Source organism: Styela clava, chromosome 6 (genome assembly GCF_964204865.1).
Source record: "Styela clava chromosome 6, kaStyClav1.hap1.2, whole genome shotgun sequence".
Classification (NCBI taxonomy): domain Eukaryota; kingdom Metazoa; phylum Chordata; class Ascidiacea; order Stolidobranchia; family Styelidae; genus Styela; species Styela clava.
The window spans coordinates 14577075-14592970 of NC_135255.1; the positions used below are offsets into that span (position 1 = coordinate 14577075).

Here is a 15896-nt window from a genome sequence, read left to right on the forward strand (position 1 = left end):
AGGTTTACCAACAAGCTTCATTCTTTGTTTGATGTGTTCTTTGAGTGTCTATATAGCGATATGGTTTTACTAAATACAATTTATATTTTATTAGTTTACTTGTAGAAATTAGCCCAGTGTCTTTTCAGCACAATGTCTCACTTAATTCATAAGTTTATGGATTTTTATTCCTGGGCTGAGACGATCGCTGACAAGAGAGTTGCTGATTGGTTCCTGATTCCATCTATAATCCCAACAATTTCTATAGTTGCTTTATACCTAATTTTTGTTAAGTATGTCGGACCTAAATTCATGGCGAACAGGTAAAGTAATTGTTAATTTTGGTATATCTGAAATTCTGAATATTTTTTTTATTTATAAAAAGCTAAGTTAAGTACGAGAAATACTGCTGAACTGGGAGGCTGTGCCATATTTTCTGAATTAACATAATTTGGGCTCTAGATTTGAGACAGGACTGTGAACTCTGAGAAAATTTGTAATCGATTCTGAATAGAAAAAATTTTGATTTTGACTACTACTTTGATAAAAAATCTTGGTTGTAAAAAATTTTGACCAAATTTTGATAATGAAAATTCAGGCATATACAATAGACATAATAGGGTCTCGTGTAGTTTCGTACCTTACGTCATAGAGACGTAATTTTTGGATGGCGTAGTCAGGTGGGGGTTAGGATTGACACATGCAAATATTGTTATTCTACGCCCACCAGAAGTATGTTAGGTACGAAACTACATGAGACCCGACATAATATGCATTCAGCGTTCTTCAAACTTTTTTCATCACAGCCAAATTTTTTAAAAAAAATCAAAATTAAGTAAAATTTGATAATACAGAAATTATTAAAAAAATAGTAAAATTGACAATTCTTTTGATGATATCGATGTGCTTGCATATTCTCGCACAAAAGATCCAATATTGGATCTATTTCGATGATGGCCGATCTCAGTACTGGTTCCAAATCATTCAGATTTGATCAATATTTTGTTTTAACATAAGTTGGTGTTGAAAAAGATTGTACTGTGATACCCATTGGGCCCTTCCGCAACCCAGCGGGGGTGACACCTCAAGTTTGAAGAGCCCTGATATATATATTAAACTATTAAGAACGCTTAGTTAGTAAACTTATTTTTTGAGTTTTAATTTGATTATCGCTATTGGAAGTATGCAATTCCTACCCCCAAGATAAATATGAATGATCCTATACTATATATATTCCTGTTTCAGGAATCCCTATGAGTTTGGGATGTTATTGAGTGCATACAATTTTGCTTTGGTGGGTCTTAATTATTACATAATGAAGGAACTAATTTCTGCAAGCAAAGCAGCAAAATACAGCTATATATGTACTCCAGTCAAACATGATTCATACGATCCTAATGAAATGAGGGTAAGATTTATTGTACTATGCTATGGCTGATTGAAATTAGGGATTGTCATAGACAATTAATCTAATATTTTGAATATATTCTTTGATAATGTGTTCAAATGTTGAATACGGTGTATTTAAATTGGGTCATCATTCCAATAAAGAAATTGCTCAAATGCCTGTGACGTTTTAAAGATTGATATTAGTTAATAATAACAAAATTTGAGACAAAACGGTATTGATTCTCTTTTCACAGTTTTGTTAGGTAAATAAAATAAACAGAATTGGTTGGAATAAACAGAATATAGTATGCAGCATTAAAGTATTTTAATTTCTTCACAAAATTAAGAATTTGCTATATCGATTATGCAGTAACTATTTTTGAGCATGTTTGGAAATTCGATTCACTTTGAACATGAGTGATTAAAATATTTTATCAATGTATATTAATCTACTTGGAACTTATTAAAACGATGTTGCCAATGTGATTTCAACATCGGAATTTTAAAGATAAGTTTCCTGTAACATTGTCATCCAGCATAATAGTATTGTTACAAAAATAGTTTGCATTACTATGTATTTTGGGTTGGATTTTTTTCACTTTATTTTTCCTGGGAGAAAAAAATATTTAAAACTAAGTATTTTTCTATTGCTCTATGCATTCTTCACAATGTGTTAGATCCTGATATACACAGCTATTATTTGTCTCTTTCGTAACTATGTTCTATCGTTTCTTAATACGCTATGCAATTTTCTTACAATTTAGATAGCAAATGCTCTATGGTGGTACTATTTTTCCAAACTCATTGAGCTATTGGACACTGTGTTTTTCATGCTACGGAAAAAATCCAGACAGATTACTGTTCTTCATGTGTATCACCATTCTACAATGCCCATATTATGGTGGATTGGAGTGAAGTGGGTGCCAGGTGGACAGTGTAAGTATACTTAACCTCTTTATAAGAAGACTGACAGTGAAGATTACTGAATTCACATAACAAAACTATAAATAAAAATATTCCCAAAAGGTTTATGGAATCCGCAATCACGAATCCCTAGAGATGCAAATAATCGTACAATCCGAGCTTTATCAATTCTCTGCTCCATGAAGACATGACAAGTTTCTAATATCGAACTATGATTTACATCAGTGTTCTTCATGACCCATTTGGCACAGTCACAATTTTATTGCGACCCTCTGAAACTAAAATTTAATGATAAGAATATATTAAAAATAAAAAACAATGGACACAACCTTTTTATGTGGCCCTATTATCGCGAAAATTCTGATCTTGGCTTTATTTCAGTCAGACATTAGTTGACTGCTGAGATGAATTATCCAACCATTATCTATATATTGCAAGATTATTCGTTGAAATTAAAATGCATAATGTGTCCTTGTCAAATTATTGTGCAGTTGCATTAAAAATCTCCATATATGTGACCACTAGCTTTCGTTCAGAAGAAAAATGATCTGGAACTCAACTTTATTGCTAAATACTAATTATCTTTTGCATATTTTTTTTATTTAGCTTTTTTCGGAGCAATGTTGAATTCTGCAATTCATGTTATGATGTATTCATACTATGGACTCGCTGCACTTGGTCCTCAAATGCAACAATATCTATGGTGGAAAAAATACATCACAATGCTCCAATTGGTACGCACATTCATTTGCTTCTTTCTTTTTTACCAATGAACTTCACATATAATTTTATTCAAGGCCTTTCGCAATAAGTGGTCGTCAAACTCACTTTTGTAATATACACAAGAGAGTAATGCTCACTCGCTTTCATGTAGCAAAAATAAAACGGAAGACAGCTGCCACGCTTTGCAGAATAAAAACCATTTTTTCATGAATAAGAATTGAACAGCAAAATTTTGGGTGGAATATTAAATCTTGTGGGTTTAGTAGATTTAGGAACGGTAATACGGTAATTCTATTTAATGCAAGAGTCTTGCTGCACACGAACACAAATATATTTCTGTAACGTTTCGTCTGACCGAGGTCAGACTTCTTCAGACAAGCATTCTACAACTATAACAAGAAACGCAATTGCATGCACATAAATATTGGGTCTGTTTGCGATAGAGAGATATAAATAAAATTGGGACAGTGCCATAACAATAGGAAAGCTAAATTTGATTTAAAATCAATAGATACCCCACAGTGTAGTGAGTGACAATTAAAAAGAAAATTTAACAATTTCATGCTGTTATCCCGTAACTCCGACTGTGGTATCGCCTAAGTTCATTTAAGTTAAGTTAATAATTTTTTCAAAGCAATTGGTCTAATAGTTAACGAGAAAAGAGATTTTTTTAGAAGAAAAATACTAACAAAACGATCCATATGTACCGGTACATTTTGTGTCCAATAACAACATTATGATGTGATGGCTTCAATAATAATAAATGAAGACTGTTATGCTATGCCATATGCGCAACCAAATAATGCTGTACTCGACTTTGCTTTTTTGCAAATGAACGATCAAAACACAGTTGTTTTTCTTGAAAAGCTTACCCTGATAAACTTCAGTGGTGATCTCAGTTTTAAACTTTTTTATATATTTTTAGGGACAATTTACACTTGCGATTGCGCATACTGGGAGATCTATATATTCTGGATGTGATTTTCCACCTTGGATGCACTGGGCACTGGTGGGATATTCCATGTCTTTCATCATACTTTTTAGTAACTTCTATATACAAACATACACAAAGAAATCCGCTAGAAAAGAGGAACAGAATGCAAAAGAGAAGTAGTTATGAATGTTGATGGTTCAAAAACCCTTATATCAATGTAAATTTTTGTAATGAAAAAAATTCATTACATAGAAACGCTGTACACTCAAGGGCTTTAACTGAAACTTGAAAAGCTGTTTTTTTGTAAAATTAGGAAACTACTTTTTCAACTTTGTTAATTATTGCTTCAAACACTGAATTCTTTGTGATATTTTCAATTCATTTTATCATTCGCCAATTTGTGTTTCATAGTCATCATTTTTATACAGTAGGTTTTTTAATGAAAGTTTGTTTTTTCATTCTAAATTGATCCATTGTAGAAGCTCAAAATTATGCAGAATGTCTTTTTAGCACTAACTCTATAATATTTATTTTACCAGATTATATTTTGTATTTGAATATTGAATTTTTACCATATGTTCAACATTATCGAATAAATGCCTTTTTCCTTCAGATAGCCTAGTAAATTTTCATGCAACATTTTTCATTTTCATGCAAAATTTTTTTACCAAGTGTATATCGTTTCATTTATGCTCCAGAAAATGTAGCCAATCAGAAATCAAATATCTACGTGAATAAATTAAAATTTTGAATATTTGTGTTTTCTGGTTGTGGTTATGAGAAGATTCTATAAGCCAGCTGCTAACTTTGGGTTCGAAATTCACGCATTATTCGATACGGCTTTTCTGTCCCAGTGGGTGAAACTAATAGCTAAATACATACTTGCTCGTCAGTATCAAAGAGGGTTCCTGCCGCACATCAGGAGACACAAATTAACATGTGCTGGTGTTGTCTATTTGAGATTAAGAAATTAAACTTAGTCATTCAAAAGGATCTGCAAAGATATCTGTTTCAATCTTCTCTTCCCGTATTTACTTGAAATCGATTGTTACCGAAGTCGTAGATTGTACCTCGATTCAAATATTTTCCAAACACGCTTATAGTAATCTGGCAGTGTTTTAACAATCTTTCCGTAGACCATAGCCTTTCAATCTTAGTAACCTCAGTACGAGTCGAGGTTTTTGTCGGCAAAAAGACAAGCAAAGCATTTAGTTTTTTTTTAAATTAATTACAATCTCAAACATTTCAACAGCCGCTGCGTAATGCAACTCCTGAAACTAAATAAAACTTCCTTCAAAATTAGTTCACAGATAAAGTGAACTCAACTGATTGGATCCAGTGGTGCTTGATCAATGAGAAGATATATTTGGATTCTTCATTGTTGCGAAGGCGCTGCATACAACCATCTCTCATTAACCATGGTTCCCCATATCATTAAAGCAGTCTTGTGAACCTTCCCAACCAATTTAAATAATTAACTTCAATACTATAGCTTGTATCTATAAAATCACTGACTAACTCAATCCCATACCCAACATGGACTGGTAACCAAACAAGAGGCTGTCATTTCACTCATTTGCCATATGCTTCAGCTGCTGTATCGGCTTTCCTCTCACCCAGGATAAATACGTAAATCCGAAATACATATTACAAAGACCATCTTCATCTTTAGTATGGAACACTAGAAACACACTATTCAAAAGATGTTTGATGTATTAAATGTCCAATAATGAATGGATGCCGTCTCCGCATTTTTTTTCATCTAGAAATCAACATACCGGTAGTAAAGCGTTGAATTGCATTCATGATAACTTTTTCAAGCACAACCAATCGGTTGGAGCAGGGCTAGTTGATTCTGATCCAAAAAAGGGAATATGCAATGTGTCTGGTGTTCTCTGTATTGAAACGTCATATTCTTGTCTTCGCTAAAATAAATAAATATAACTTCTGAGAAATCTGTTTTTTTTTTTTGCATAATAAACCAATATAAAATTCCGCAGTTTGGAAATTAAATTTTTGACTTGATTGAATGAGATCTAATAAATGGTATATTGCTTTCGATAATGCACATAAGCAAAACCAAGAAACAGTGAACTTTGTTATGTCACCCTACCTCACACCATGTAAGATTGGTTCCAATATAAAAATATCAATGTCCCAGCATCACATACGATAAAACCCACACACCGAAAAAGAAATTGTTAAACAATCATAACACACAAACAACACCAGGTAGCACAATTTTCGTTCCTGGCATCTTATACTTTTCCTAGCAATTATTGTTTTCTAATTGATTACGCCCCAAAATTGAAATAATTTTTTGAATTTTGGTTTGCAATAATCAACTTATATACTAACCGGTATATATTATCAACTATACTATAGAAAAATGGTTCTTATTAAAAGATGCCCCACAAAGGGGTAAACAATTTTTTGAGGGGGCGTGAAGCTAACTAAATATAAAAACATTTGTTAGATTCGATCTTTCCCGCTTTATTTTGGATATTTACATTTTAATATTGTTCAGAGATTGCAATTCCCTCCAGATATTTCCGACGTGTTTTTTGAATAGAACATACTTTCGCCTTACTATCTGTTATTTCTGAGGTGGTGTGCAAAACTTCACAAATTCTTATAGGGTGACATGGCTTACAAAGTTTGAGAACCTTTGCTATAGAAAATAAAAAGTACACACCATTCCAGTACTTTTTCGAAGGATCACAAGATCTTGATGTATTTGTTGCCATTTGTAAATTAGCTTCACAGTCATGTAGTCAAAATTCTGAGTGATTTTATAATGAACATCTTTCAAAAGGTCGAGAGTGAGTAATTTACAATTCCTCCCACTTATCAGAGCGGCATACAAGAAAAATGGATCATCATTTGAACTGAAAAGTTATGCAATAGTTTATTAAAAGTTGAGAACACTTCATTATCTCAAGTCTTTTCATTGACTTGCTTATGGTATATTGTATCCACGGGATAGATAAAATTTACATATTTATCCCGGGGGAGAGAAATTCAGTAAGATTAATCATATGGCGAACCACGGCCTCTCGTCTGATTACCAGCGCATGTCGGGTATGGATTAGCTCACTAGTTATTGGTTTCAGATGCATGGACTTGATGGTGTAGGAAGCCGTAGGCAACCAGAGGTGGCGGCGTGAACTGCACAATCTACGACAGCTAGAAGTCCGGCAATCCTCTCGCACATAATAATCCCACTTGCGAACCCAAATTTGCTAACGGTCACCAAACACAGATAAATGAGTCACAATAATATATTTAAATCAGAAAGAAAGATAAAAAATCCTTTCTGAAGACTTGATAATTCTCTCAGTGGCCTGATGATGCCTATTAGAAATTCGAATCCTAAAATTTCAAACAAAACTGAAATTTTTGGGTATTAAAGTTAATTCCCGAGTCGCAATAAAAAAGTAAACACAGAGTTTCACATCAGGCTGCCCTGAATGAAATAAATATAAAAGAATGAATAATCTATAAATTAGACTCACTCATTACTAGCAAGCCATGTTGTAGCAAAATCTTGATACATATTTGCATGTTTAGCCATATGATCTCGAGATACGACCAAAACATTCAATTTTTTTCCTGAATCATGTTCTCTTTGTTGAACAAAATTCCGAAGCCAAGCTACAGTCTGAAAAACAATTTTAATAATGAATTCAGGTGTATAGAACGAATATAAAATTTTCAACATCCAAAACAAATAGACTGTTCAAATAGATTCAAATTACATACAATTAGACTGACTGTTGTTCAGAATTGTGCATTTTACTGAATATATCCTGCCAGACAGTCAAAATATTAATATTAAGGCGTTTAGAAACTACAAAAATAATGAAAACTTAAAAATTTACTAAATTATTTGGCTGTAAATTTATATTGTTAAACATCAATATCAGACAAGATATGTAATAGTATTAATGTCTTCTGTCTGGTAACATGAAATCCTGATATCGAAATCCTGATCCAAAGACTTATCGATCGAAAGTTAGGAGATCCCCCAAAACAGCGCTCTTACTCCATAGTGACACCTTGTGTCCCATCACTAATTAATTAATAACTCGCTAATTATACGACATAATTCGCCCAAAATCAATAGGCTTCTGGTACGAGATAAGATGAATGCACATGCAAAATCTGGAGCAGATTCAATCTCGCTTTCGTGAGATATCGCGTGCATCTAACAGACATACAGACAGACAAATACCTATCAACTTACTTACCGATTAATAAAATCGATAAGTAATAAAGTGAATAATAAATACCATTCTACAATCAATGAGTCCACCAATGCAAAATGTCCTTGACTAACTCTTATATCAGGGGTGTGCAAGCCGACGGCCCACAAGTAAAACTATTGCGGCCCGCAAAGAAGTGCCAATTTTGAATGGTGTGCGGCACACGAAACACGAAGTTTTTCTTTAGTTTAATTTGGCATGTACAACAATACCAATCCCATTAGGTTGCAAAGCCTATAGCCAAGTCCAATTTATGATTTATGCCTATGATGTTATAATGCTCTAACAACTACTGGAAAGCCAATTTTATATAAAAAATTGCGGCCCACAATTCCAGCCAGTTGTTTGTATTTGGCCCTCCTGTATTAAAGGTTGCACACACCTGACATATATAATTTGAAGATACCTGGCTACAACAATGTAATGCGCTGTTTTCTGCCAAAAATATGAACAGAATATATTTCATAAGGAACATTAACTGAGTTAAAAAAAAACAAGAAATTTTAGCAGACGAGTCGGTACATTTCAATACATTGCCTATGCTTCATAAATAGTATGTAACAGTAATCCTGTGAGAGTCTTACCAATCGTTCCACTTCGCTTGCACTTGGTACGTTTCTCATTCTTGACCGAAGGCCGTAAACGAGATTCAACCCATCAACAACAATATCAAATGGGCCGTTATCATAAATTGTGGAAAAAAATGACCTGAGTTCGCCTTGATTAGATTCTTTCTAGAAAAATGAAAGAAAAAAATTAGATTCTCGTAGCAGCTTAAAATCAGTACCTTCACAATTAGATTTAATTCAAGAGTGAAAAATAATGATAACTGATAATAAACAAGAGAGCGATGCTCAAATATATGGACAGGAAGTAGTACAGGTATACAGTCCGTCACAGTAGCCTGCCGGTCCCGCAGTGTTCACAACTTAACTTGGCTGTTAAAAAAGTTCGCTAACGCAAAGGAACCGCCACAAACAGCGCAATTTTTAGGACGTCATTGCACAAAAAAAAAGAAACCCCTAGGGCAGGGGTGGGCAACATACGGCCCCCGAGCCGGATAAGATTTTGACCGGCCCGCTGACTGTATCCAACCACACTCTGTAATGTGGTCCGATGCATCATTCCTGAGAGTTGCCGATCGCTCTACTCTCACCGCACTGTCAGTGCGAGTTGGTGAAATAAACAATTGCCTTAGTGAACAAACAATATAAGGTCAAAGCGTTGTTAACATTCCCCACTACTGTTATCAGTTATATTTATATTTGGATTCTAAATATAAATAGATTTTAGAAATTAGATTTTATATTAAGTTTTATTGACCATGGAATATTCCAAGAAACGTAAAGTTGACAGAGAGTGTCGAGCATTTAACAAAGATTGGATACCGATTAAAGTACTTTTTGTAATAATCCGGCCCACCGAGAACTTCATTTTCCCACATCTGGCCCGCCGACTAGAGAAGTATTTCAGAAATTAACGATCACAGGGTAAATAGTGACTAACTCACTTTAAGAATACTCATCATCACAACTTTTCTTAAATGTTCATATTCTTCATCCCTTAACACCTTTTCATCCAAATAAACCTTTGTGAAGGGGCATTGACGATTTCTAAAAAATAAACAAAAATTCAAAATGAAGTTGTCATGAGATACATAAAATAGCTGTTTATTAACTACTTTAAAATAGTAACAGTCTACTGTATACTTGGTATTTTATAATATACAGATACGTTCAGATAGTCAAATCAACAAACCTGATTATCATCCCAATAATACTATTAATCGAGAAAATAAGTGACTACTGTAATATTCCCAACAATCTGCTATGAGCACAGAGGTCCCATTTGTTTATGTAACGAAACAAGCCTATTTGGCAATACAGAAAAGTGTGAATTTCTTGATCGCAAAATCAACCTTCATGTGTACCCTCACTTTACCCCAACGGGAAACCAAATCTACCTCCCTGTTGACCTTTGCTATAATAAATATATTCATTGAATATTGCAACTTTGCAACATTATCAACTTAGTTAACAATGCCAACATACCGTATTCGATCATTATGTATCAACTTATAATCCCATTTTTCATCTGGAATGCTGGTAAACCATTCTCCAATATGTAGTGCAGCAGTCTTACTGCCAGGAAATAGACCGCAGTTTCGAAGTAAAATGATAAATGTTTCTATTATTTCTTTATTTCGTTCCCAATTTTCAGGATCTTGCTCATACCTTGTATAAAAGAATAAACAAATTACATATCAAGTAATAATTTGACTTAAAAAAAAATTCCTAATTCATTAGCACTGAAACTCCTATACCATCCTTGCGTTATACGCATACGGATCCAACTGCGCAAAGGCATAGAGCAAGGAGAGGTAGTTAGTTTCACGTAACCCCAACTGTTAGTTATTGAAGATTCCATTTGTTAAACCAGCGTTTCCCAACCTTTTTTGGTCGCGGACTATATTCTCACCAGCGAAAACCTTTGCGGACTCAAGACGCATTAATTGCAACCGTACTCTGTGTGGAGAAGCAATGAAACCAAACACAACAGAAATTTAACAAATTTCAAAATCAGAAATTCGCCACAATTACGCGTTTGTTAAAAGAGCCGACTTTTTTGGTGTATAATGGACTTTTTCTTACACAATATTCAATTCATGACATCGACGAGAATTTAAAATATGTTTCTATTTAATTGTGTTCATGGTAACTCGCGGTTGCGTCGACTTACTACAAGGTGAAAGCATTACTTCTTTAAATAACCACGGCCATCTGCGAACATAAAAATGAGAGAATATATTGCCCGATTATATACAGATTTGAATTTGATACATATTTTTTGCGTTCTTGCGAATTTGTTTTCGTCGTTAGAAAAAATCCTATCTGCTATGAATTTTCAGAATGTACAACTTAATTTATTATTTATTAAAAATGTATTTTAAGTATATTAGTAAATCAAATATATATATATATATCGCACTGAAATTCTCGCGAACAACTTCTGAAGTAATCGTCGCGTATAGGTCACTCGTTAAAATAGCCGACTTTTCAATAATTTTTTCTGTTGCAAAAAATATTTAAACCATCCATATGTGTGATCCTTTTTATCTGCGGTTGTGTTGACGAAATAAGAGCAGTACTACTCGTAAAATACCATGGCAATCGTAGACACAAAAATGCGTGGTAAAGTGCCCGATTATATTTTGTTTTGATTCGTATTTTTTGTGAATTCGACAAATCTGAGCTGTTTGTATAACACTTACGGCGCTCCTTTACCACTGTACGTACCAATGTGGAGGCAGTAAAGCACAGAATACTAAAGGAAAATGCCCTGGTACGTATACTACGGTGGCACCCGGAATTTTGCAATTTGCAATGTCTAAAAAAGCGTCTTTAATCGGTCGCGAAGCGCTTTTCGATTTAGAAAATTTGGGTTGCCACCATTTACACCTGAAGTCTGTGAAAACTTGAATCAATCAATAGTTCAAAAATTCAGTTAAAACTAACCTTAACTTGCTGAAAAGAGAGTTGATGACTGTATCTAAAACTCCACTACGTTTGGCAAGATATTCTTTAGGATTTTTAAATATTATTCCTATAAGTCGAACAGCTTGCTCCACGTTGTTGTCACTGTTTTTTATTAGAAATAATAATATTTAGATGAATAATAGAAAAGCAGGAATCAGTTCAGAATTTCCATATATTGCTGAAGTACAACCAGATTAGCCCTTACCACATTATAAGGGAATAATTTTCAGAACTATACAACCAGACCTGAATATGGACATAAGGCAATGCTTAAAATGTGATATAAACTGCTTAGGTTTTACTTCCGTGATATATCCAAAGACAGAGGGGTGACTAGACGACCTGATCAGATCCTATATGACAAGCCACGTCCACTCGCCAGTTACATGTTTTAAATGCATGAACTTGAACGTTCAACAATGAGCTGTTTGTCAATCCCCTCACATGGTATTTAATAAACTTGCATAGCCACTCGGACTAATCAGAGGTGCAATGGCGAGCTTGTTCCTGACACATTGAGGAACCTTCATATCCAAATTGTTTGTCTATCTAGAGATCACCCAAGAAACCATGATATAATCTATATATATATTACGTAATATAGGCTATATCATAATTTACCTTCTGAACTTACAGGGAAATTGTACTCACAATTTTGACCATTATTGAAAACACTATTTCACTTGTAAAATAAATCAAATTTTGACTAATGTGAATGCAACTGAATTATACATTTATATCAATAGTGCATTCGAGCTTTTTTAACTAAGAAAAATATGGAATAGAAAGTAAATATCATACTATAATGCAATTTCAACTTCTTTTTCAATAAAAAGATTCGGTTTGCATTTAATGGCAGACAATAACTTATTAAACTTCAATATATCTTCCCGATATTTTGTTTCACCGAGGATATGTGTGGATGAACAAAACGTCATAAAATCAATACCAAACAATGGTATTTTCTCTCTGGCTCTCCTGCAAATAAAAAATACAGTAACAAGTAAAAATCTATTATGTCTTGCACTCTAAAATAAAAACTGTTTCTGAGAAATTTAATTTTACGAATGATAATTGGCAAAAATAAAATTATTTACTGAATTTAACAGAATAATTTTTCTATGGCAGCCTATTTTTAATAAATCATTTACAACGACTTCTATTCCAAGAAGAAAAAAATGTTGATGAAAATTAACATTGAAGCTCTTACCCATATATTTTTTCTCCAAGCTCCCCACCATTCGGAACGTTATTACAATGTTTCATGTATATCACCAACGCTCTCTGACAATGTGGAATATTCCTCTCTTCATTTAAAATATAGTCGATGAAGGATTCAGCAAGCGGGGTTGTAAGAAATTCTTCGTGATTTATACTAAATTTATAAGAATCAATTATTCAGTTTTTTAAAAGACTTTCATTAGGGTGGTTAGCTAACCCAGGGGAGGGAAGAAAAAACAAAATAATATTTTTATGCAAGGTGTCCATGAAGTCATAATTTAAATTAGGTAAAAAAACTCTGATGATCTTCGTACAACTAATGGTGGGTTTGGGCATATACCGATGTAGTGAATGAAGTAAAAAAAACTTGTATGTGCACTGATTAAAAGGCGATCCTGAAGTGTGTGTACCAATATGGAGAAAAATAATTTTGTCCACCTACTTTACATCAAGTTGTGTGAAGGGACTGAACCTATGGGCAGGGGGTACATTCACTTGGCTAACACAAACAGTCCAAAAACTTTTTAAAATTGCAGAGGGAATTCATTGATACCATATATTGTTTTGGCACAGATGTATTGAATGAAGTAAAGATACTTGAACAATTACTGATTGAAGGGACTGTAAACTGTACTGGAACTGTAAAGGGACTTTATGGACGCCCTGTATAATAAACGCAGAGTACTTGAAGTTGAATTTTGTGGCAAGATTCGAATTGTCAAGTACAAAAAATATCGAAAACAAAAAGTACAATAGATGATAAATTGAAAAAAAAAAAATATCACCTGTACCTACCTCTGATCAATCTTTGTTTCTTCAAGCTGAGAAAAAGTAACAAACCCCATTGTTGAGGCAAGCACTAAGCTTCGTGAAACGAACTCATCGATAAATTGTCCCAAGTTTCTTTCCCATTCCTCCATCGTATTGTACCTAAATATATTTGGCAATTAGGTTTCCATAGTATTCTACAAGCGATAGAAATGACAAGAGTGGAAAATTAAAACAATATGTTTCAACAACTTGCCTGGCTCACATTTTGGCTTGAATAAAAAAGGGGAATTGAACTTTTTGAAAGTTTTTATCTATTGAAGTCTGTTTTTCGTACATAAAATTTTTAATGTGAAATATCAATTCGACTTTTCTTTTATCATAAATTCTGCATAATGGGTCATTCTATATCCAGTAGGGCAGTGTTTTTCAACCGGGGTGCCGCGGCACACCGGTGTGCCGTAAAATAATGCCAGGGGTGCCGTGGGAAATTCTCCAATCTGTGTGTCTATGCGGTGGTGCGCCCGTCAGAGTAATCTGTTCCATATCAGAATGTGGCAGCAGTAGGTGGCGATTTGCCTTTTTTTCCTTGTTTTATTTGATTACTATTCAAGATGTCCAATTCAACATCTTTCTTCAAAGTTAAAAATGCCTATATTAACAATATAACACTTATATTGTAAATATTAGGTCTTTCCCCCACATTTTAAGCTGGGGGTGTGCCGCGGGATTTTCTCAGAGAAAAAAGTGTGCCTTGGCTCGAAAAAGGTTGAAAAATACTGCAGTAGGGCACAGTTCTCCGATTCCGAGATGTCCTGACATTTGGTTCAATAAAACAAACACTCCAAATGTTTTTGAAATGAGGGTGTCTGGTACAACGGTAGATTGCACGATACTTGTCTCTATAATAATTTAAATCAATCGTGATGTATGTCACCCGTCACATGACCAAAATTGCATTTTTTGCTAAAAACAAATGCTGCAATGCTACAGTAAAATTTTTTTCCTTTGGTAAATTGAATTATTTTTTTTCTAAATAATTCAATGGTAACATTTTTAGATTGCAATTCCTTTTAGTTTATTGCGCAAGGCCAGTTTGCAGATATAGAGGCCCAGACTGTCTCATAAAGAAAGAATTTGGACTTAATCCTATAATTGATGTCTTTTAATGTGGGGAGCTGGGAGCCGGAGAACTGTGTCATACTGATATCTAAATTACTTTCGAGACAGAATTTCCTGGAATAAAACTACTTAAAGATAGACTATAGACATCTATAATAATGTAATGTATTATCAATCAGAACCAAATACAAAAAATCTGATATAAAGTCAAACCTGTTATATATAATCAATGGTTTAATTCCTCGTCGTACGTGATTTGTCGCAAGAACGTCAGGATGAGCAAATATTTCTTCGTCATCTTGCCAATCACTTGGTATAGCAAAATCTGATTTGTCTTTTACGAGTACAACAAAAAATTCACGTAAAGTTAGAACATTCACAGGGTGATGATTAATGCCCTTTTGAGCAATGGCTTTTTTATTTTCATAGAAATTAATAAAGTAATCTTTTTGCCATTCTTCAAATGTTTGTTCATTTTTTAGCTGTAACCACCTAGGACAACTTGTGTGTGTATTTCTGGTACAATTAGTCTTTGGGTGAAATGTGTCTCCTAAAAGTGCAACATGGTTTTGCCGTGAATGCGAACCGGCAATACTGCAACAATATGATTGAAGACATGTACTTCCTTTGGCAAGTCTTTTCCACATCATACCACATAGATGTGAAACTTTCATGATTTCAAATAGTCAACCTAACTTAATACTAGTAAAGTGACTTCTAGTTTAACATTCTGGAATACACAAATCCAAAGTCAATGCTGAATCGAAGAAAGCTAATCTACAAATAAACTTTAAAAATTTATTGTTAGAATAAAATCAGACAGAGGTTGTGATGAAGCATAGTAATGTAGTACCCAAATTAGACACCGTTTTGGGTAATTCAGCACTTCGACTTTTAAGTTGTTTCAGCAGTATTTCATTCGTAGGCCTTATCTTGCTGTCTTACGTTAAACATTTCATTTATGTATTTTCACTATGAACCTAGATGCGCCGATAAAGCATTTTGGGCAGCCACTTAGTCTTGGAGAAAGTTGTA

At 33.8% G+C, this 15896-nt stretch overlaps 2 protein-coding genes across 2 annotated transcripts; one reads left to right on the top strand and one right to left on the bottom strand.

Annotated features, from left to right (window-relative positions):
• The first annotated feature begins 59 nt into the window (after positions 1-59).
• LOC120331026 (very long chain fatty acid elongase 4-like) lies at positions 60-4687 on the top strand. Its single transcript, XM_039398044.2, has 5 exons — positions 60-302; positions 1225-1387; positions 2133-2304; positions 2899-3026; positions 3941-4687. Exons 1-5 carry the CDS (start codon positions 133-135, stop codon positions 4127-4129), a joined length of 822 nt encoding a protein of 273 aa, XP_039253978.2. The 5' UTR covers positions 60-132; the 3' UTR covers positions 4130-4687.
• Positions 4688-5644: 957 nt separating this feature from the next.
• On the bottom strand, positions 5645-15611 carry LOC120331809 (uncharacterized). Its single transcript, XM_039398967.2, has 11 exons — positions 15075-15611; positions 13767-13901; positions 12961-13125; positions 12552-12728; positions 11730-11852; positions 10266-10448; positions 9725-9827; positions 8799-8948; positions 7465-7610; positions 6645-6837; positions 5645-5874 (listed from the first exon to the last, which is right to left on the bottom strand). Exons 1-11 carry the CDS (start codon positions 15533-15535, stop codon positions 5752-5754), a joined length of 1959 nt encoding a protein of 652 aa, XP_039254901.2. The 5' UTR covers positions 15536-15611; the 3' UTR covers positions 5645-5751.
• Between the last annotated feature and the right edge of the window lie 285 nt (positions 15612-15896).